At 38.5% G+C, this 22,968-nt stretch overlaps 1 protein-coding gene across 5 annotated transcripts in view; it reads right to left on the bottom strand.

Moving 5' to 3' along the window:
• The window catches only part of septin7.L (septin 7 L homeolog), a 54,327-nt gene that overhangs the window by 24,328 nt on the left and 7,031 nt on the right, over positions 1–22,968 (bottom strand). For 4 of the 5 annotated variants that reach the window (XM_018266502.2, NM_001092714.1, XM_041565450.1 and 1 more), the window contains 3 exon segments: positions 13,518–13,522; positions 11,574–11,676; positions 2,692–2,798 (listed from right to left, as the gene is read on the bottom strand). In XM_018266502.2, the coding sequence (XP_018121991.1) occupies positions 2,692–2,798; positions 11,574–11,676; positions 13,518–13,522 (215 nt within the window). 5 annotated transcript variants of the gene reach the window in all.

A 22,968-nucleotide genomic window follows, 5' to 3' on the forward strand; every position in this document is an offset into this window, starting at 1 on the left:
AAAATCTGCATAAATGAAAGATATTTTGCTTTTTCAACCATTTTATGTAGTATAAACAAACTAGAAAAAATGCTATAAGGGAGGCTTTAAAGTTTAGCAGCAACATAGGGTACTGCAATCTTGTTTGAATATTTTGACCTGTAGCAGCTTGTTTCTCCATACATGGTCAAAGAGATATACAAAGAAACATCTGGAAATGATCCAACAATACATAACTGTAAACCAGTGTCATTTGCGGTTAAACATCCAACCATATCCCGTCATCTGTTAAACAACAAATTCCCAAGGGACTCATGTAAAACAAATTAATTTGTGCCATGGAATTTTAAACTTTTCTCAGCAGTGATACTTGAAATGGTTGCTTTCCCATGCACTCCCTGCAGCAGGTCACTTCCATCTATTTTAAAGATCAACTTGTGGCCCCTAGAACATGTTAAATCTGGAGACTCGTGCTTTTTATTTAAAAGAATGCAGTAACGGCACAAATGTATGTCTGCGTAAAAACAGTGGAACTAATGCTGCCTTTAAACGCCCAAGCTAAGCAGCAGCAAGGGAGGGGTCAAAAGGACTGATGCGAATCATTTCCTGAGAACGAAATTCCTCCAACAGATGAGATTTCCTTGTGAAATACTTGGGCATGGCACATATTTAAAAAAAAAAAATATGATACCAAAAATAAATGTAAATGTGTGACTAGAACAACCTTATGACTAGGCTTCTTCAAACTATATAAAACTTGATATACTAACTATACAGTGAATAATGAACCTCTTACTGTAAATGATTCCATGACTATGTGAAGGCTTAAGGCTGATCTTTACACTACCTACATAGAATACAATAATAGCATACCCATCTGCAGTTCAGTTAATTTATTTAGCCTATTGGTGGAGGGTGATATGCGTGTTTGGGGAGGTTTAAGTAAAAATATTATTTTACAGATTATTTCAGTGTCTCGGTGCTGACTCCATGTATAATAGCTCAAAACACGTTGCAGGATAAATGCAGTGCCAGTTTAATTTATGATGCCCAAAATAGGACAAGATAAATATAGCACCAGTTTCAATCTCCTAAACATGTGGGATAAATTATGTGCCAATTGCAGATATAATGTCCACAGACTACATACTAGTCTATAAGGGCAGCTCACCACAGAAATATTCACCCACTTTCTATTCATTCATATGGGATTTTTAGAATCACATTTATCAATGGGTGGGAGTTAGGGTTCACCCTTTTGGTAAATACGTTTCTAAAAATCCCATAGGAATGAAAAGAAAAGTGGGTGATATTTTCTGTGGTGAGCTTGAATCTCACATTTTGATAAATCTGCCCCAAAGTATAGTGTCAATTTAATGTATAATGCCCCAGGACACGTGTTAAAATGATGTATAATACCTTGATCTTAATGTTATGAAGAAATAAACTGGTTTGGGGAGGCTTAGCCTTCCAAGGTCTTCATTTATATCAACCCATGTTTTTGCCATCATTTCAAATCATAACAAGCAAAATGTGTAAGGCCAATAAAATATTTGCAGATTTCAAGAGAATGAAGCAATTTTTCACAAACAATAGTCAATGTACTTCAAAATGAATGAAACATTGCAAAAACAAAGCACAGTTTCTAAATTCCTTTTAGAAGGAAAGTTGGGACAGTGCACTGCAGCATTCTTATGGGTTCCAACTTTACACTACAATTTGGATTATTAAGACAGTTTAGGATGCATAAAAGGTTATTTTGCATGGCAATAATGGTTAAAATGGTTTACATTCCCATAACCATTTAAGTTGGTCAGGAGGACGGGGGAGTGCTGTACCTGGCTGTGCTGCACTTACTTGATTAGCCGGGCCCCCTGTTTTCAGAGAGCTGCTGACTTCTGAAGGGAGGGCAGGAGCACAGGTCGAGGCACCTTCTGTCCATTCCCTTCACTTATTGGTCACAGAAATTTAAATTCCGGTTGAGCTGCTCAGGGATTGTATAGCGGAGGTCTGAAATTCTCCTCAAGCTCATCCAATCGCCATGCAGCTTAACCAAGATTTAAAATTTGGTGACCAAAAGGAAGTAAATGCTTTCACTGGAGGAACAAGCAGCCATCTGTGCTCCCCCCCCTTACAAAGTTGGCAGCTGACAGCAGGTGGACCCTGCTAATCAAGTAAGAGCAACATGGCAGGGTCCCCCTAAAGTTAACCATTTGTGGTCCCTGTTATTGTATGGGAGGACCCTGGCCACCAATTTTTTTTTTTTTTTTTAAAACTTTTGGAGGGGGGGGGGAGCTGCCCACAATTTTTTACATGGACGTGTAAGGGAGGGCCCTGGCCAACAATGTTTTTATAACATGTGGGGGGGGGGGGCAGGCGGGGTTCCTGGACACCAATATTTTTTTAATGGGGACTTGACCAAAAAGGTTTTTTTTTTATGGGGGGCCCTGTCTACCAATGCTTTTTTATTTTTGATTGATGTGTGGGGCCCTGACCACCAATGTTTTTTATTAACATGTGGGGGACCCTAGCCACTACTGTGGGGTGGTGGGCCAGACCTGTGGGCGGGGCTTGCTGTGGGCGATGCCCAGGACATTTTGTTGTATGGGGCACTGTTATTTCTCATGGTGGCCCTGAAGTTGGGAGCCACACAGACAAGAGAGTTAAGCTATAATACAGAACAGTTTATTTTATATGTTGTTAGTTACTCACCTGAACAGTTTTTTTAATTCTGTGTGATGGACCAGGGTAGTCGGGTGCATATAAATCCGTAAGAAAAAGAGAATTGATGAGTGTTGATTTTCCCAAGCCTGACTCTCCTGTAATAAAGTTAAAAAATAAGAAAAAAATTAAAAGGGCAATATACAACCTTTTCCAAAATGAGCTTAGTAAATAGGGTTTGGGTTTGAGTACAAAACTTGCTTTCAATAAATACTTTTTTGTTGCATGTAACTTCTGTATTAAAAATAATCTTAATGATAGACTCTAGAAAATACCACATTTTTGGCTCTGGATCACAGGCTAGTTAATGTTGACAACATACATAGAGTCATATGAAAAAGTTTGGGAAACCCTCTTAATTCTTTAAGAGTTAGCGTTTTGTTTATCATTGGCTGAGGTTTCAGTAGTAGAAACTTCCTTTTATATTAATATACAACATGCTTTATGGAAACAGTAGTATTTCAGCAGTGACAAAGTTTATTGGATTAACAAAAAATTTGCAATATGTATCATACCAAAATTAGACAGGTGCATAAATGTGGCCACCGCAACAGAGATATTACATCAATACTTAGTTGAGACTCCTTTTGCAAATGTAACAGCCTCCAGACACCTCCTATAGCCTTTGATGAGTGTCTGGATTCTGGATGGCGGTATTATTGACCATTCGTAAATAAAAAATCTCTCCAATTTATTTAAATTTGGTGTCTGCCGAGCATGGACAGCCTGCTTCAAATTATCCCATAGATTTTCTATGATATTCAAGTTGGGGGACTTCAGAATATTGTACTTCTCCCTCTGCATAAATGCTTTTGTAGATTTCGAAGTGTGTTTAAAGTCATTATCTTGTTGGAATATCCAACCCCTTCAACTTTGTGACTGATGCGACTCTTGTTTGTGGGGATGAGAGCAGAAAGGGCTTCTTTCTCATCACCCTGCCATACAGATGTTCTTTGTGCAAATTGCGCTGAATTGTGTACAGATACACCAGCTGCAGCAAGATGTTCTCGCAGGTCTTTGGAGGTGATCTTTGGGTTGTCCGCTTCTTGGCCTACCAGACCTGGATTTTAAGATGGCCATAGTCTGATTTCCAGACCGTGTATGGAGAGTCCAGACATTATCCGTCTTGTTTGTGGGGATGAGAGCAGAAAGGGCTTCTTTCTCATCACCCTGCCATACAGATGTTCTTTGTGCAAATTGCGCTGAATTGTGTACAGATACACCAGCTGCAGCAAGATGTTCTCGCAGGTCTTTGGAGGTGATCTTTGGGTTGTCCGCTTCTTGGCCTACCAGACCTGGGTTTTAAGACGGCCATAGACCGATTTCCAGACCGTGTATGGAGAGTCCAGACATTATCCGTCCCATGGAGCTCGTCGTTTGGTCGATCAGACAGGTTTTTGTCGGCTGCTGATAATAACTCTGCATTTATTGCCGATTGGATGATTTTCAGTGTCACCACCAACATTTTCGTCGGACGTAACTTTCGTACGATTGTTTCAGGGGCAGAACATCAGCTGATCTGTTCTTTTTCTACTTTCTTTGATCTGAAAGGTTAGTGGCAGGTCAGGAGATGGGGAAATCCGATCGTTCGAGGATCGGATCTTTGCATCTATGGCCAGCTTTAAAGCAACTGTGCCTGTGGCCTTCCATTTCCTAATTACATTCCTTGCAGCTGAAACGGACAGTTTAAACCTCTGAGATAGCTTCCCCTAAACCATGATACTGAGCAATCTTTGTTTTCAGATCTTTTGAGAGATGCTTTGAGGATCCCATGCTGTCACTTTTTTTCTTTTGAGGGTTGGGAAATGGTTCCTGTGAGTATTCTAATTATCTAACTCGCAAGGACCATACAGGTACTAGCTTCAATTTACCTATTTAATTCAAGAATAAAAACCATATGCTTCTCGTGCATCCAATAAAATAGGCAAAAAGCCCTATTCATGGAATTCATGTTAAACAAGGTGGTATACAGCCCAATTATATGAACAAGGATCTCCAAATGACATCCACACTGCAAAACAAGTGTGTATCTTACTTGATAGATTAGAAATCTATCACTTAAGTCATTTTTATTCTGCAAAACAGATGTTTATATAATTCAGATGGAAAACAGTCAGTGTGAACCCCCGAATGCATGTGCTAAGCAAGAGTTTGTGAATATGTCAGATCAAACGGACATTTTAAACCAAAAGCATAAGGGGTAAATGTTTAGATGTAAATGTTTAAATTGGCCTTATACAGCGTTGGGCCAAATAGGACAGAATCTGTATCTGTAGACCAGACGGAAGATGAATTTTTCAAAGAAGCCTGGAAGCCATTTTTCCAAGAAGATTTTATATGACATCTCTTGGGCAGCACCAGGTACCTCAACTAAGGGCTTTTAACAGTTCTAAATATAATTATAATTTTCATTAACTTTGAAACTTTGTGTGGCTGTTGTCTTATTAGGAATTATAGTTCTTTTTCTATATGTAGTCCTCCAACTGACTGACAACTGACTAACAAGTTGTTTCATTGCCAGGTGTGGGCGGTTACCCAATTAGTTAATTAATAATTGGTCTGGAGTTCATTCTAACCAAGACATTTGCATTTGAAAGCGTATGTGATATCTCAACATGAGGTCCAAAAGTTGTTGATGCAAGTAAAGCAGACCATCAAAAGCTGAGAAAACTAAACAAACCCATGAGAGAGATGGCAGAAACATTTGGAGCGTCCAAATCCAAATTAGATAGATTCTTATAAAGAAGGAATGTACCGGTGAGGCTCAGCAACACTAAGGGTAAGGTCACACTGGGAGATTCGGGGAGATTTAGTTGCCCGGCGACTAATCGCCTCTTCTTTGGGGTGACTAATCTCCCCAAACTGCTTCCCCCTGTCTTCCGCCTGCTAGAATGAAAATGGCACTCGCGGCGCTTCATTTTCTGAAGTCGCCTGAAGTTTACTCGTGAGGCAACTTGAAATACGAAGCACCATGAGTGCCATGCCGCAGGTCAATTTCTCATTCTACCAGGCGGAAGCCATTCGGGGAGATTAGTTGCCGCAAAGAAGAGGCGATTAGTCGCCGGGCGTTTAAATCTCCCAGTGTGACCTTACCCTAAAAGGCATGGGTGAACCTGGATGAAAAACTGCACTAACCTCATTCAAAGCTAAATTAAAATAGTCAACATCTCCATCCGCTATCTGCTGTTTAACCTGGGCCATTTCTCCTTTGAATGGCTGCCCCATTACTACACAGCAGCTCATTTATATAAACAATAGTAGTGTTTTTGAAACAAACAGCAGTTTTACCAATGCAGGACAACACTGCATCATATTTCTATTACTTTAAAACACTTTCATTTTTTGATGTTACTGTTCCTTTAAGCTGGCCATAGAAGCAAAGATACAGTCATACTAAAAGAAGATTCGCACGATTTCCGGACAGTGTGTGAATAGTCAACATTTTTTCGTACCATGGCGATAAGTAATTTAGTCGATTGGACAGATTAGAAGATTTATTTTGGCTAACTATAATGTATTGCCTATCTGACTATATCAATGGGTGACTGTCACTACTATATCTCGGACATAAATTTCGTACGATTAAGTTCTGTCAATTATTGTCCAGAACATTGCCGGATTTGTTATTTTTAGTACTTTATTTCATCTGAATGGTTAGTAGCAGGCCGGTCCATTGGAATGAACGATCGTCCTTCGTACGTGGGAACAAAATCCGCACATCTATGGCCAGCTTAAGTTAAGTTTCCTGGACAAAAGCCAGCAGACGAGCATTATTGGCATAGAGGAATTGCACTTTAGCTTGGAAAACCCTACATTACACTTTTATCAAATGATTGTTTTGAGCAGGCCTCGTTGTCTATTGTATTATTGTAAAATACAGTATTCCGAACGGGAGAAGAAAACTTCAGTAAATTGTCCTCTGCTAAAATGCAAAGGTTGCCAGTACTTAGAATAGTTCACTAGAATGTCAGCTGGCTACATGCTGCAGTTGCTTGAATGAAAAACACAGGAAGTTTCCCAGCCCAGCCCAAGTCAAAGAATTTTGGGGGATGGGAAAGGAAGCTATCCAGAAGAAACTGACTTTTTTTTTAACCCATAAGCATCCAAAAAAAATGTGACCATGCACTGGATTCACAGAAAACACATAACATTGTTTGCATAATATCGAGAAAACCCCTACAGAACTATAGTTGTGTGTTTCCCTTAATAGATCCAGGGATCATCAACCATTCATATAACACCAGCAAGTTATGCACCACTTTAAAATAAGTATAAGACAAAAGTTACAGTAAATGAAACATTTTAACAGGAACTTTTTACATTCAATATAAGCTTTATCTTACTTTTTCGAAAATCTAAACTATACTAAACTGTTTTAGAAATAAAATTTTTCAAAATTCCCCTGTCTGCATCTGTCAGCTCTCCATTCTCTACCTTAAAGGAGAAGGAAAGGTTAAAACTAAGTAAGCCTTATCAGAAAGGTCCATCTAAATATACCAGTAAACCCCCAAAGTAATACTGCTCTGAGTCCTCTGTCAAAAGAAACACAGCATTTCTTTCCTTCTATTGTATACACATGGGCTTCTGTATCAGACTTCCTGCCTTCATCTTAAACCTCATTGCCCTGGGCAAGAGCATGCTCAGTTTGCTCCTCTTCCCCACCCCCCTCCCTTTTCTACTGTAATCTGAGCCCAGAGCAGGGAGAGACTCAGGCAGGAAGTGATGTCACACCATGTTAATACTGCAGCTCCTATCCTAAACAAACAGAGTTTCTAGAGCTTTTTACTCAGGTATGGTTAAACATTCTACAGAATAAATATAGCATTCCAGCTTGCACTATTGCAGCTAATCTATTGGCAATAAAATCCCTCCATAGCTTTCCTTCTCCTTTAATGCAGGAGTTGGAAGTCTGATTCAGAACAAGTTAGATCCAATTTATATTTTAGGGGGGCTCCTTTTGCCTAGAAGATGCATTAGAGTTCACACTTTTTAATTCATGTATCTCTAAAAGCAGGGTGTGTGCCAAAGACAGTTTATTTTGATTTTACTGGAATCTGTTATTAGAGTGAGCTCTAATACATCTGCTAGGAAAGGGATGGGGTGACTGACCCCCACGTGAAAGCTGGAAAGAGCCAAAAGGCAATTAATTGAAAAAACTATGAAGATTAATTTAAAAGTTGGCAACATACTATAACATAAAAAACCTCCTCCCCACTACCCTGGGTAGACCCCCTTCCTCCTCCCCCCCAGCCTACCATACCCCCCCCCCGGGCAAATGCCCCTAATTTTTTTTCTTATCCCCTCCGTGCAGATTTTGGCCTCAGAGTTCACAGCAGCCATCTTCTTCTTCTCCGGTAATCTTTGTGTCTTGACGCCATTTTCGGCGCATGCGCAGTTGAGTAGATTTCCAGTCCTTGAACAACTATGCATGCGCTTAAAGTCACTAACATTTACAGAAACTTTTGTGACTTTCGGCGCTTGCACAGTTCAGGACCGGAAATTTACTTCAACTGCGCATGCGCCGAAACTTCTCAAAAAAGACAGAAGAAAGAAGATGGCGCCCGTGAACTCCGAGGCCAGAATCTGCACAGATGGTTGAGTAAATAATTAGAGGCATTTCCCCGGGGGGCAGGTAGGCTGGGGGGAGGAGGTTCTACCCAGGGTAGGGTTTTTTTTTTTTTTTTATTACGGGTTGAATTCTACTAGAAAATTATTTAAACATTAAATAAACCCAAAAGGCTGGTTTTGCTTCCAATATATCTTAGTTTGGATCAAATACAAGATACAGTTTTATTTCTACAGAGAAAAAGGAAACAATTTAAATTTTGGATTATTTGGATAAAATGAAGTCTATGGGAGACAGCCTTCCCATAATTCGGAGCTTTATGCATAACCGGTTTCCTAATAATGTATCCCATACATGTATTTGTTTTATCAACACTGTTATACAGGAGGCCATATGCAATCCAAAAAAGAAGCAACGTCTCTGTGTAATCACCAGATGCCTGATTGAGAATCATGCCCCCCCCCAGTGGATATGGATAGAGAGCTACACATTTTCTCCAATAGCCACCATAATCCACCTAATGCTAAAGCAGATACACCTGAACATCCGCCATTAAAAAATGTTGTTAGCTGTATTGGAAAGTTACAAGCAACTAAGTTTACCAGTGAGCATTTTCTAGCAAACCTTGCTACATCAATTTTTATTGCTCAAACTGCACCCTTATACACATCTGAAAATGGACATATTAGCCAAATCTGGTATTTAAACGTTTGAATAACATGATAATCTACAGCTTAATCACATCATTTTCTGGTTCAAATGAAAAATGAACTCGTCTTTCTAATTTCACTGTAGGAACACAAAATATTAAGTAAAAAGCTAACAGTATTACAAAGCCAAGGCTTATAGTGCCTATAATGCATCAGCTGCTCTCAGGAAACAAAGCATTCCACTGTAAATCATCCAGAAAACAAGAAGTTACAGCAACAATAAACAGAGTAGCATGATTATATGCAAACCTAAGGAAGTATACACATACAGCATTACAGCATTATAGCTATTTTTAAAAAAAAAAAAATTATATATATCGAATAACCCCTCAAGCAGCCATTTGCTACAAATGTTGAGCATTATAAAAATTAGCACTGCCTAAAAAGGAATTTAATGGCATAAATTTTAACATAAATTTGCTCAGAGTGGTCTGAACATTTCTGCAATTCACGTTAATCTTCTCTTGCTTTTTGTTAACCTTTAATATTCTTCTTTTGGTACAGCAGCTCTGACAGCTGCAGCGACATCCAGGTGCAAGAGGGCAACAATGTTGCAGGCTGCTTCAGTCATTTAACCCTGAGGACAACTGCAAATTCTTAGAAAATTTTTGAAGTCACTCCACACAACACTTTTAGTAGATCGAAGATAGCGCCAAAGATTTTAAACACAACCACTGATTTCTGAGTGACTCATCTGAAAGTACCTGTCAGGTGTTAAATTTGAGCTAAATACGGGTTTGGGATCCATTATCTGGAAAACCGTTATTCAGACAACTCTTGAATTATAGGATGGCCATCTCCCAATAGACTTCATTTTATTCAAATTTTTAAAAAGTATTTCCTTTTTCTCTGTAATAATAAATCAGTGCCTTGTACCTTCACATTTCCTTCAAATGCAGCATAACTATATTCCCCAGATCCCTCCAAGTCCGGTAGATTTGACTTTTTACTATAGATATACCATGAACTGGGTGAATGAGAACTTCAGACATTTGACATCTTTTCCTATACAATGCTCCCCAAGCCAGAAACATATACAAATACACTGCAATGTTATGCATTTACAAAAGCCTACACAAATGCTGAATTGTTAAAGGAATAGTTCAGTGTGAAAATAAAAATTGTGTAAATAGATAGGCTGTGCAAAATAAAAAATGTTTCTAATATAGTTGGCCAAAAATGTAATATATAAAGGCTGGAGTGAACAGATGTCTAATAAAACAGCCAGAATCCAAGTTCCTGCTTTTCAGCTAAATGGGGCAAATTCACTATGCGCCGAAGCGCCTAACACTAGCGTCAATTCGCTAGCGTTGGGCATTTTCGTTACTTCGCAAATTCACTAACGAACGCTGGCGTAAATTCGCTAGTGTTACTTCGCACCCTTACACCTGCCGAATTTGCGCAACGGACATAACTACGCAAATTCACTAACGCGCGCATTGTTCTGAACGCTACCTTTTACGCTAGACTTCCTTCGCAACCTTAGACCAGGTGAAGCGCAATAGAGTAGATAGGGATTTCTTCAAAAAAAGTTACATTTTTTTCTAAGTCCCAAAAAACGCTGGCGTTTTTTCTATATTATGGGTGATAGGCTGAAAAAGATCGAAAAAATTTTTGGGGCTCCCCTCCTTCCCCCTACATTTCCTAACTCATGGCAACTTAACTATACAGTGGGCACATGTGTAGTGTAAAATAAAAATTTTATTTGATGTTTTGAAGGTTTCCCAGGCATTTGTAGTGCTGCTACATATTCCTCCATTGAAATTTGAATTTGGCGCAATATGCAAATTAACCATCGCTAGCGTAACTTCGCTTCGCTTAGCGAATCAACGGTAGCGCAACTTCACAGCCTTACGCAACCCCTGAGCGCAACTTCGGATTTTAGTGAATTTGCGAAGCGCTGGCGAAACTACGCCTGGCGCAACTACGAATCTTAGTGAATGTCCCACAATAACTCTGAGTTAGTCAGCGACTTGAAGGGGGGCCACATGGTACATTTCTGTTCAGTGAGTTTGTAATTGATCCTCCGCATTCATCTCAGATTCAAAAGCATCAGATATGACCCATGTGGCCCCTCCTCAAGTCTCTGATTGGTTACTGCCTGGTAACCAGGACAACCAGTCAGTGTAAACCAAGAGAGCTGAAAAGTAGTGTTCTGACTGACTTGTTATACATCAAATCACTCCAGCCTTTATACATTACATTTTTGGCTAACTATATAAGAAACATTTTTTATTTTGCACAGCCTATCTATTTACAGTTTTTATTTTTACACTGAACAATTCCTTTAAAGGGAACTTACAACTGTTTAGTGGACATACACATAGAGAGTCACCTATGGGTGTCAAATAGGACAGTTGTCCTGAGCCTCACAGCTAAGGAGGACAATGGTTGCAGGAAAGATAAGACAGTTTACTTATATCAATATTTCACAAGAATCGATACATCGTTGTTACTATTTATTTCCTAGTTATTGATATCAGCACTAGAATCACTATAGAAATCTAAAAATTGAAGGGGGTATTAAACCATGGAATAGGTAATCTCATAAAACCGTTTCCATTTCTTCTAGTGAAATAAAATCTCTTATTTCTTACCTACTACCATAAGCGTGAACTCAAACCCCCTCTTCACCGATTTTCTGTACACTTGGTTTGGGAGATTGGCAAATCCGACATATCCTTCAAGATTCTTCTGTTGCTGCAGTTAAAAGACGGATAATTATTAGAATATGTAAATAGAATGCAAAAGTACAGTTCTGACAACTAATAAGCAATGGATGATGTTTGAAAGGAAGCTAATCAGCTGTGATTTTCCTTGTATCTGTTACTTGTTATTCCCCCCAACAAACACATACTTTTTATTTACTCACAGAACACAAGACACACAGCTTTAGTTAGCGTACACACGTTCACTTTTTTCTGGCCCTAAAAATGTTTTACAGTTCATTGTGACTAGGGTGAGTGAGAATACTATTCTAGTTTGGAGGTCTCTGGGAAATTGCCTGAATGATAGAAGATCTCCTTAAATGCCAAGGATTTTGAACTTCAGCAAACAGAGCACTGTCCTACCGGCTTCATTATGGAAATTCTAACTGTGTGTATGACAGGGATCCCCAACCTTTAGAAGCCGTGAGCAACATTCAGAAGTAAAAGTAGTTGGGGAGCAACACTAGCATGAAAAATGTTCCTGGGTGCCAAAATAAGGGCTGTGATTGGCCATTTAGTAGCCCCTATGTGGATTGTCAACCTATATTGAGACTCTGTTTGGCAGTACATCCGGTTTTTATGCAACTAAAACTTGCCTCCAAGCCTGGAATTGAAAAATTAGCACCTGCTTTAAGGCCACTGGGAGCAACATCCAAGGGGTTGGAGAGCAACATGTTGCTCGCGAGCTACTGGTTGGGGATCACTGGTGTATGATATGGGGTAGTACAGGTACTGGCTGGCTGGTGGGGGAAATCAGCCTGGTGAGAACACCATATTAGAGACACTGTTATATAAACCACACCATGCACAGGCCTGGCATTATATTAAAGGAGAACTAAACCCTAAAAATGGATATGGCTAGAAATGTCATATGTTATATATTGAATACACTAGTCCTATATAGATAGAACTAGCCCAAAGATGCAGCATCTCTATAGCATCTCTATAGCAGCTATGATTCAGGCCTTCAAAGCCACAGGAGTTTCCCATCTTTTTTTTTCTTTTTGTTAAGAGTGTCTACGACATGCACATGCGCAGTGTGCTCTTGAGCTGCTGTTGAGAAGTGAAGTTTAGAAGTCGTAAATCGTCACCCAGAAAATGAGGCTTGCCCATCACATATTCTGATGCTAATTGTGCTAGTTTCTGAGGAGCCATATACCAATAATTTGAATTGTTTTCTAATCAGCTTTGTGATATCTATCTATATACATTATATTTATATATATATATATATATATATATATATATATATATATATATATACACACACACACACACACACACACACACACACACACACACACACACACACATACATACATACATACATACACACACACACACACACACACATATATATATATATACACACACACACACACACACACACATATATATATAGAATCCCACAGTACCAGCACTCAAACCGATGTGTCCAGTAGTGCACGATCAAAGGTAGGCATGTATATAACACGATGGATCAGCACACACTGTAATTTTGTGAAGCAATAGTGTTTATTTCATACAAAACACATTCAAATGTGTTTTGTATGAAATAAACACTATTGCTTCACAAAATTACAGTGTGTGCTGATCCATCGTGTTTTATATATATATATATATATATATATATATATATATATATATATATATATATATATACACACATATACACACACACACACATACATATATATATATATACACACACACACACCTATCATGTTTTGGGCTGGTATAAAAGCCCAAAACCTACAACATTTCTGCCCATCTTCTGTAGTTAAGCTGCAGTTCTCCTTTAAGTTACACAGTAAAAACATAAGGGCTACTTACAGCTACTTTGTAAATAATGCATTTTCAGCATTTGGAGTATCCAAGTGGCCACAATCAGATGTCCGGAAGTTCATGTGATCAGAAGTAGGTGGGGAAGAAAAAAATTTAAGTCAGTTACTTTAATCACAGTTTGACTATTTATGGAGTATGATTTAAGTTGTTTTGTGACAAGTCTATAAAATACAGATCATCCCTCAGTATCACAAATGCAAACTCCCTATGACAGTTGCATACAGGGTACTCCCTGCAACTGACACAAAAAAAAATAGTCACAGCAAATACATATGTAATAGTGTTGATAAATTAAATCAGTTACACACTATACTAGCCAAACTATGGAACTTAAAACAAAAATAATGCATTGCTTTTCTTGCCATGTATAAAAGACAATTTGACGCAAAAAAAAAAAAAATTAACGTATACATGAAAATAAAATCAGCATCAGTATGTATAAATACTGTATTATACTGTACATACTATATTATATTATTTGAGGGAGCAAAAAAAGAAATGGTAAGCAGTAATAAGAATAAAAGTTCAATATAGGATCCAATAATGGGGAAAAAAAGAACAAAAAACCTGGTGCTTTCCATCACATGGAGCACAAGAGACACATTAAAGATTTTTGCTTCTGGCAATGAACAACCTTTTGCAACAAAGTTACACCACAATGATTTTAATGTTCATTACTGTAAGTGAATTTGTAAATCTATATTTTCCAAAAAGAAAAGGCACCAATGAGCGTCAAGCAGACAGATTAGGAAAAATCACAAGCTCAGATACAAAAGCATTATGAAATTAAAAGAGTTCAAAAACATTAAAGGGGTTGTTCCCCTTCAAACACTTTTTTCAGTTCAGTTGGTTTCAGATAGTTCACCAGAAATAAAGACTTTTTGCAATTACTTTCTATTTTTCTAAAGCAGCTCTGGCAAGGGGGTGTCGCCAACTCAAACTATTTTAAATTGATACATTTAGTTTATACATTTCTTAACTTTGGTCCTGCTGAGCAGAATCCGAGTTCCATTAAGGCAGCTGTTAGAATTGATACAAAAGTAGCTAATATTCCAGAGATACTGCTGGGAAATGTACCAACTAATGGTCAAACGGTAACACGGACAATCCAATATGGTGGCCCATTGGCTTTCCGTACTGCAGTGCTGGGAGTTCTATGCTTACCAAGGCACTACAAGGCATCTACAAAATGCACCTACAAAGAGTGTACATTATATTGTGTCTGCATAGGCCTCCACTAAATCATCAGATTAATTGGCTTCTGGCTGACTGTAGTGTGCACATGCATACATGTAGTCTGTACATGTATACTATACAATAGTGATGTGTAGCCGGCCTGAAGTCTGCGGGACCTGTGGCGCATGCAGGTTCGGGCCGACAATCGCACAAATTATTTGGGCCCGCAACCCAACAGTGCCCAACTTTAATCGCCGATTGCATCAATTTAGAGATGCTCGCCTCCCAGAGGGCAGGTGCGGGTAATTAAAAGAGATGCGGAAGCGCAGATCGGTTTTGGTGCAGGTCCTAATCAGTCAGGTTAGGGTCGGTAGCGGGTTGAGAAGTTCTCGACCCCCACATAACTTCTATACAATAACGGATACTTTCAAGTACCTCATAACATTAACGATAAGAATAAAAATAAACATAACATCCTTATTCTTCCATTTAAAAGTTTGTGTAAGAGGTTTTCCGAGTTCCCATATTCAATAAAAGTAGGTGGCATAAATTTTACACTGGGTAAAAGAAACAATGTTTCAAATATAAAATAAGGAGTCTGGGGTGACAGTGTCCTTAAATAAAGATTTCACGCATGTTTTTTCTTTGGACTGGAATGGGAAAAGCTGGCAAGTTATGAATTAAGAATGTTTTCATAACTGTATCCTGGAGAGCAAGAGCATGGGCTAGAACAGTATCAATGTTGTGTCTATGGATAAATGCTGTCTATAGCAGAGCAAAAGGAATCTGGTGTGAGAAATAAGGATTGCTGCACACCAGTTAGCAGAAACAACTGCTCAGCTTGGAATAATTTTAACACAGTGGGAACCACCAATCTGAACACTCAGAAGTAGCTATTCAAATCGAAATTGGTCTTAATGGTTACATAGCATTTAGGCTCTGTAGAATACGATGGTGTTTTACTGAGGTTATCTGTAATCTATTTTGTAACCTGTGCCTTTTCTACTATTTCAAAACTGAACGGCTGTCCCCATGGCTAAGCGTTGGGGGTAATGCTATACTCATACTACATGTTTTGATTTTAATAGATTTTCATTAAACCTTTCAAGTTTTAATTAGTCCGGCCAATGTGTGCTCCGTACCAATGTTGTATAATTGTCCCCATGGGTACACAGCAGCTTATTTTTATAAGCTATACTCTACCTGAAGCAAACACAAATCCTTTACCAGTTCAGGCTAACAATACATTATATTTTACAACCCTAATTTCTTGGCGTCACTGTTTCTTTAATAGCGCAGTATGTGACCTCAGCCCAATATGTTCTACTAATATATCTTACATGATTCTTGTGAGCAGAGCTATTTGCAGTATTGCCCACTGATTGCAAAGGAACGTAAACATCAGTAATTCAGATTTTGTGATCACCTCTACTACCAACACAAGCTTTTCTCTGCCTCCGAGGCTTGCCAACTGCTTGTTTCAAACTAGGGGAGTACAAACTAATAGAAAACAGAGGGTTGCTCCTGCATTCCCCTGCATGACACGTTCACCGCAGGGGAACGCAAGACTAAACACTCATGTGCAAGAGGCCTTACACTGAACGTATTCTTAGCCTGCTTGGTTACTTGGTTTAAGTACTGAGCTGCAAATTCTAGGTTTTTCTTTTTACTATTTTACAAGAACAACATTTCAATTTTGCACTACAGGAAGTTCTGTGGCGAGCCAAAAACATATCACGACAAGAAGTCTTTCCGCCAAAAACAGGTTTCTTTTCTTGCTAGAAGCATGTAAAATATGCAGATCTTTTTACATGAATGTGGCTACAGTGCATACTTCTATGTTCAAATAGTCTATATGCACAATTACAAATTACTGTATCCACGAGTTAAATATATTATTATATCTGAAGGTTTGTTAAGGTATCACATTCTATATTATGGTCTAGAGAATGGCATTAAAGGAGAAGGAAACCCCCTGGGCGCAAAATTCCCTCCATCCTCCTCTGTGTTGCCACCCCCTCCCTCCTGGCCTACCTATCCCCCCGGGCAAATGCCCCTAACTTGTTACTCACCTCTCTGCGCAGGTCCTGTCCACAATGTCCACGTTTATGGCCACCTTAATTGGTTTTGATTTTTTCTTTTTTTTATAGCTTTTGCGTTATTTGCCTTGTTCTTTTGATGGGTTGCTGCAGGGTGGGGGGCGTTATTTCACTCTAAATTGCAGTGTAAAGTGACTGAATCAGAGCACAAGTCACATGGTTGGGGGCACCTGGGGAATGCACGTCTTTTTTACTTAGGTTTTAAAAAAAAAAAACACAAATACCCAAAAATATTTATGTGTGTGTGTGTGTATATATGTGTGTGTGTGTGTGTGTATATATGTGTGTGTGTGTGTGTGTGTGTATATATGTGTGTGTGTGTGTGTGTGTGTATATATGTGTGTGTGTGTGTGTGTGTGTATATATGTGTGTGTGTGTGTGTGTGTATATATATATGTGTGTGTGTGTGTGTGTGTGTGTGTGTGTGTATATATATATATATGTGTGTGTGTGTGTGTGTGTGTGTGTGTGTGTGTGTGTGTGTGTGTGTGTGTGTGTGTGTGTGTGTGTGTGTGTGTGTGTGTGTGTGTGTGTGTGTGTGTGTGTGTGTGTGTGTGTGTGTGTGTGTGTGTGTGTCTCTATATATATATATATACAGTGGTGTGAAAAACTATTTGCCCCCTTCCTGATTTCTTATTCTTTTGCATGTTTGTCACACTTAAATGTTTCTGCTCATCAAAAACCATTAACTATTAGTCAAAGATAACATAATTGAACACAAAATGCAGTTTTTAAATGAAGGTTTACGTTATTAAGGGAGAAAAAAAACTCCAAATCTACATGGGCCTGTGTGAAAAAGTGATTGCCCCCCTTGTTAAAAAATAACTTAACTGTGGTTTATCACACCTGAGTTCAATTTCAAAGGTTATAAAGCCATTTCTAAAGCTTTGGGACTCCAGCGAACCACAGTGAGAGCCATTATCCACAAATGGCAAAAACATGGAACAGTGGTGAACCTTCCCAGGAGTGGCCGGCCGACCAAAATTACCCCAAGGGCGCAGAGACAACTCATCCGAGAGGCCACAAAAGACCCCAGGACAACATCTAAAGAACTGCAGGCCTCACTTGCCTCAATTAAGGTCAGTGTTCACGACTCCACCATAAGAAAGAGACTGGGCAAAAACGGCCTGCATGGCAGATTTCCAAGGCGCAAACCACTTTTAAGCAAAAAGAACATTAAGGCTCGTCTCAATTTTGCTAAAAAACATCTCAATGATTGCCAAGACTTTTGGGAAAATACCTTGTGGACCGAAGAGACAAAAGTTGAACTTTTTGGAAGGTGCGCGTCCCGTTACATCTGGCGTAAAAGTAACACAGCATTTCAGAAAAAGAACATCATACCAACAGTAAAATATGGTGGTGGTAGTGTGATGGTCTGGGGTTGTTTTGCTGCTTCAGGACCTGGAAGACCTGCTGTGATAGATGGAACCATGAATTCTACTGTCTACCAAAAAATCCTGAAGGAGAATGTCCGGCCATCTGTTCGTCAACTCAAGCTGAAGCGATCTTGGGTGCTGCAGCAGGACAATGACCCAAAACACACCAGCAAATCCACCTCTGAATGGCTGAAGAAAAACAAAATGAAGACTTTGGAGTGGCCTAGTCAAAGTCCTGACCTGAATCCTATTGAGATGTTGTGACATGACCTTAAAAAGGCGGTTCATGCTAGAAAACCCTCAAATAAAGCTGAATTACAACAATTCTGCAAAGATGAGTGGGCCAAAATTCCTCCAGAGCGCTGTAAAAGACTCGTTGCAAGTTATCGCAAATGCTTGATTGCAGTTATTGCTGCTAAGGGTGGCCCAACCAGTTATTATGTTCAGGGGGCAATTACTTTTTCACACAGGTTTGGATTTCTTTTCTCCCTAAATAATAAAAACCCTCATTTAAAAACTGCATTATGTGTTTACTTGTGTTATCTTTGACTAATAGTTAAATGTGTTTGATGATCAGAAACATTTTGTGTCACAAACATGCAAAAGAATAAGAAATCAGGAAGGGGGCAAATAGTTTTTCACACCACTGTATATATATATGTGTCTATATATATATATATATATATAAATATATATATATACTGTTTGCTAGTTGATCTAGAAAAGAAAAAAAAGTCATCTTCAATTTGTGCTTTTGCGTTATTTGCCTTGTTCTTTTGATGGGTTGCTACAGGGTGGGGGGGGGTTATTTCACTCTAAATTGCAGTGTAAAGTGACTGAATCAGAGCACAAGTCACATGGTTGGGGGCACCTGGGGAATGCACGTCTTTTTTACTTAGGTTTAAAAAAAAAAAAACCACAAATATCCAAAAATATTTATATGTATGTGTGTATGTGTGTATATATAGATATATATCTATATATCTATATATCTATATCTATCTATCTATCTATCTATCTATACATATACTGTTTGCTAGTTGATCTAGAAAAGAAAAAAAAGCCATCTTCAATTTGTCTCAGGTAAAAAAAAAATCCTTACTGACAAGTCCCTGGATCAACTTGGTACGAAGACCTATTTTCAATAACCCTGTATTTTCTCAGTTGTTAAAAAAGCCCGCCTACCATTCCTTGAAGCTATCAAATGTATCAGCCAGTACAACCACTTCAGAGAAAGAATTACAATGTCACAGTTCTCACTGTAAAAAACAAAACCTTTTTGAATATTAAAGGGGAGGAAACTTAGGCTTCCAAACCTAAATTTGACAGGCCCACGTAACACAGAAACCTCTAATATAACAGTTAACTGTTTCTTCAAAAAAGTATGAATAAATGCCATTTTGTATGCTGAAATCCAGCAGTTTAACAGCTCTCTTTCTGCATCATCTGAAATTGTAACAATTCCACAGCTTACAGACAGCTTGCAGGAGCTACATAACCCACAATGCATTACACTGTAATGTTCTGTTCCTTATTGAAATCACTTGTGCAGGGAATTGTGGGGTTTGGAGGATGAAGGCTGAGGATACATTGAGGAAGGGAAGTTGTCCCGAAACGTTTGATCATGACCTGCATGTATTGAGCACTTCAATAATCCTGGGAACACCCCACTTTTGATACAGGTATTGCCTTTTGATGAAGGCGGAGGGCAGCTGGCTGCTGATACAAAGTTAACAGTAGTCAGCCAGCTCAGCAAAGTAGTCAGAGAGATCAGCAGGCGAGCAGGGGGCTAGGTTTAGGGAACTGTTCCAAACCATTAAAAATCATGAAAAGTCTGCTTATTTTTAATTGGTGTATATTGCAAAGTTGCTTGAAATTAGGGTTACTTTTTCAAAAAGTTATGTTTGTGTGGATTTCCCTTTAAGATGAAGTCTCCCTTTGAGAACATAAGAATTACAACGTTACTGAAATCAACTCAGTACAAAGCGGATCCAGAGGGAAAAGATTGGAGACTTCAGACGGGGTTTTTTCTCTTTCCTCTGACTCAACTAGCAGTTAGGCAGGGGGAGGAAAAGGTTAAATTTAATGGATCTGTAATTGAAATGATGGCAATCAATATCAGAAATAGGTCACTAGTGTAGCGATTGTTAGCATAGGCAAGAAATCTCTAATATAGTGACCTCTAGCACTTGTGATGCAGCTTGTAGCATTTTCAATTATGAAATCTGAAAGTACAGATTGTGCAGCACTGCAGAAAGTGCTGGAGGGATAACAATAAAATGAATTCCAATAATACAGAACAGATTTGGTTTTGACCAGAAAAAAAATTAGCAATATATCTAGCTTTTTCTAAACTTGAGGTCTTAAAGATCACCTTGTAATTGTTTTTATTGCAAATATGATTATTAAAAATGCTAAAATGTCCTAGTAATCTATAATTAGTGCATTTAGACTTTAGATTCTATGCCCTAAGCCACCAGACATGAAAAAAAGTGATAGAAAACACAAACACTAAGATCCCATGTGAAAACAACACTTGCATGTTTTATTAATAACTATTTTATTTTATTGCAGCCATTTCAAAGAACTGATTATGCCAAATTAAGCTTTACTTATCGAAGGTTCAGCTTATATAGTTGACATTTTTTTTCCATAAAGTTTGTGATCCTGTTCTAGAAAACTAATTAGGTCATAAAAGTAGACCACAGGCACAAATGCAGACCCGACCCATATGGAAAGCGAAGGCCAATTTGAAATTGGAAAGTATTTTTCTGGACTGCAGCTTGCACAACTTTACCAAGATATGAACACAGTTGACCAAATGCAAAGCATGTTGTAAAGCAGTATTGTAGAAAACACATTGCTGTTTGATTGAGAAATAGACCCAGTCTGTTCCACCCGAGATGGTTATATATATAGTAAGGTGTCCAGATTTACTGATAATGAGGAACCTCGGCTATAAATAGTTAATAAATAGGAATTTTATGTCAGCAGCCAAAATGATCATCAAAACGTTTAACTGACTGAATTACTGTAACACTCTAATTTGTACTGTATTACCAGTGGACTAGAAATGCATGGGCTGGGCCAAACTCCAAAAGTACCACAAAGGTGCCCCTAGCCCCAGTTACTCATCAGCTCCAACACTAGACATGTCTGAGTTGCCTGGAGGCAGTTTTGAAATTAACACTGGGCTGCAGGTGGTGCAATCTTTTTAATAGACTAGGGCACTGTTTACATTTGTAGTCTGCAAATGTGTACTTGTAGAAAAAAAGGGACCCTGTGGCTTTTCATTCCTAATTATACTAACATGCTCGAATCAATTTTCATAGGAGCATGTCAGTATCACTTCAAATGTGTGGTTACTCTTAAATGTGGACATCTGTTAAAACAAGAGCTTATTGTTTGACCCATACAAAGAGTTCGCACAATTCTAAATCAATTGCAATGTCTGTGGAGAAACGCTCTGAATTCCTAAACAAGATGAAAAAAAGTTCTAATAGTCAACACATTTATGAAGAAATAAGAAAATGGATTTGTCTGGTAGAAAAAAAAAAAGGCTAAGGAGTAAGGACATGCAGTTGTAGGCTGAGAAGACAAAGTTGTTGAAGGGCTTAGAAATATGGTGTAGGGCAGGACCATACCAGCATTGATTGGTCAGGAAATAAAATATGAACAAACTCCCTCTTTAGACCTTCTTTCCATGGATTAGGTTTCAATTGGCATGTTAAATGAATGTGGCCATCATATAATTATATTTTTCTAAACATATCAAACATGCTTCTGGTGGACATACATGGGATATAAGATTCCACCCCCCCCCCCCCGAGTCTCCCTGCACCATCCCCTTTCGATAACATCAGAGTATATAAGCAGTTGCAGAGCAGTGGGCTGGATGCTGGTCAAATTTTCTCACAAACTCACAATGAAGCAGAAATCATTGTATCACTTAATTTTGTGAAGGAGGATGGAAAAAGGTAATCCCTCTGTATAATGAAAATGTATTTCTCCTTATACTAATGGAACATCAGGAGAGAAGACTAAGGACGTTTGTTCTCCCTGAAAAAGCTGAATCAATCACATACTACCACTTAGCACAGAAAAGCATGAGAAATATTGTGCATATGATAGATGCTGGCAATGAAAAGCAAGCACTGCAGAACGATGCCCATCGGTCAACGGCGGTGTCTGCCATAGATGCAGGATTTTTACTTCTATGATTGTCAATGAGAGCTCCACAATGTTCAAAATACCCTTTTGTGCTACAGTCAGAAATCGGGGGGGGGGGATTCATTCAAATAAACATGCAACCAAACTGTAATGGTGTTTTAAAAAAGAAAAAATTGTCAACCGAAAACATGGTGGTTTTTTTCCACTTAAAAAATGTTTTAACATGCACAATGTGATTCAAAATGACAGTTGCTCCATCATGCTTATATTTACAAGAAAAGAGGTGTTCTATATATACTTAGTTTCATTAGACTGCATCAGCATGTTCATGTGTTCCTTTTCTGCCCATGTTAAAGGAATGGATTTAATTGCATTAGGCAAGTTAAAATAAGTATGTATATATGGTAGCAGTTTTTCCAACATGTGATTGAGAAGACTTAAGACCTACACAAAAGACAGGAGGCAGGGCATTCAGGAAAATTTATAACTAAAAGTGACTTCTCAATTAATGTGTTAAAATTATTAAAACTATAACCAGTGTTAGGCAGCTCTTAGTGCAAAAATAAGAACAGAGTAGTTTTGAGGCAAAAACCACCTGTTTCAGGGTGTACCCCCGAA

Source organism: Xenopus laevis, chromosome 6L, assembly GCF_017654675.1.
Source record: "Xenopus laevis strain J_2021 chromosome 6L, Xenopus_laevis_v10.1, whole genome shotgun sequence".
Taxonomy (NCBI): Eukaryota; Metazoa; Chordata; class Amphibia; order Anura; family Pipidae; genus Xenopus; species Xenopus laevis.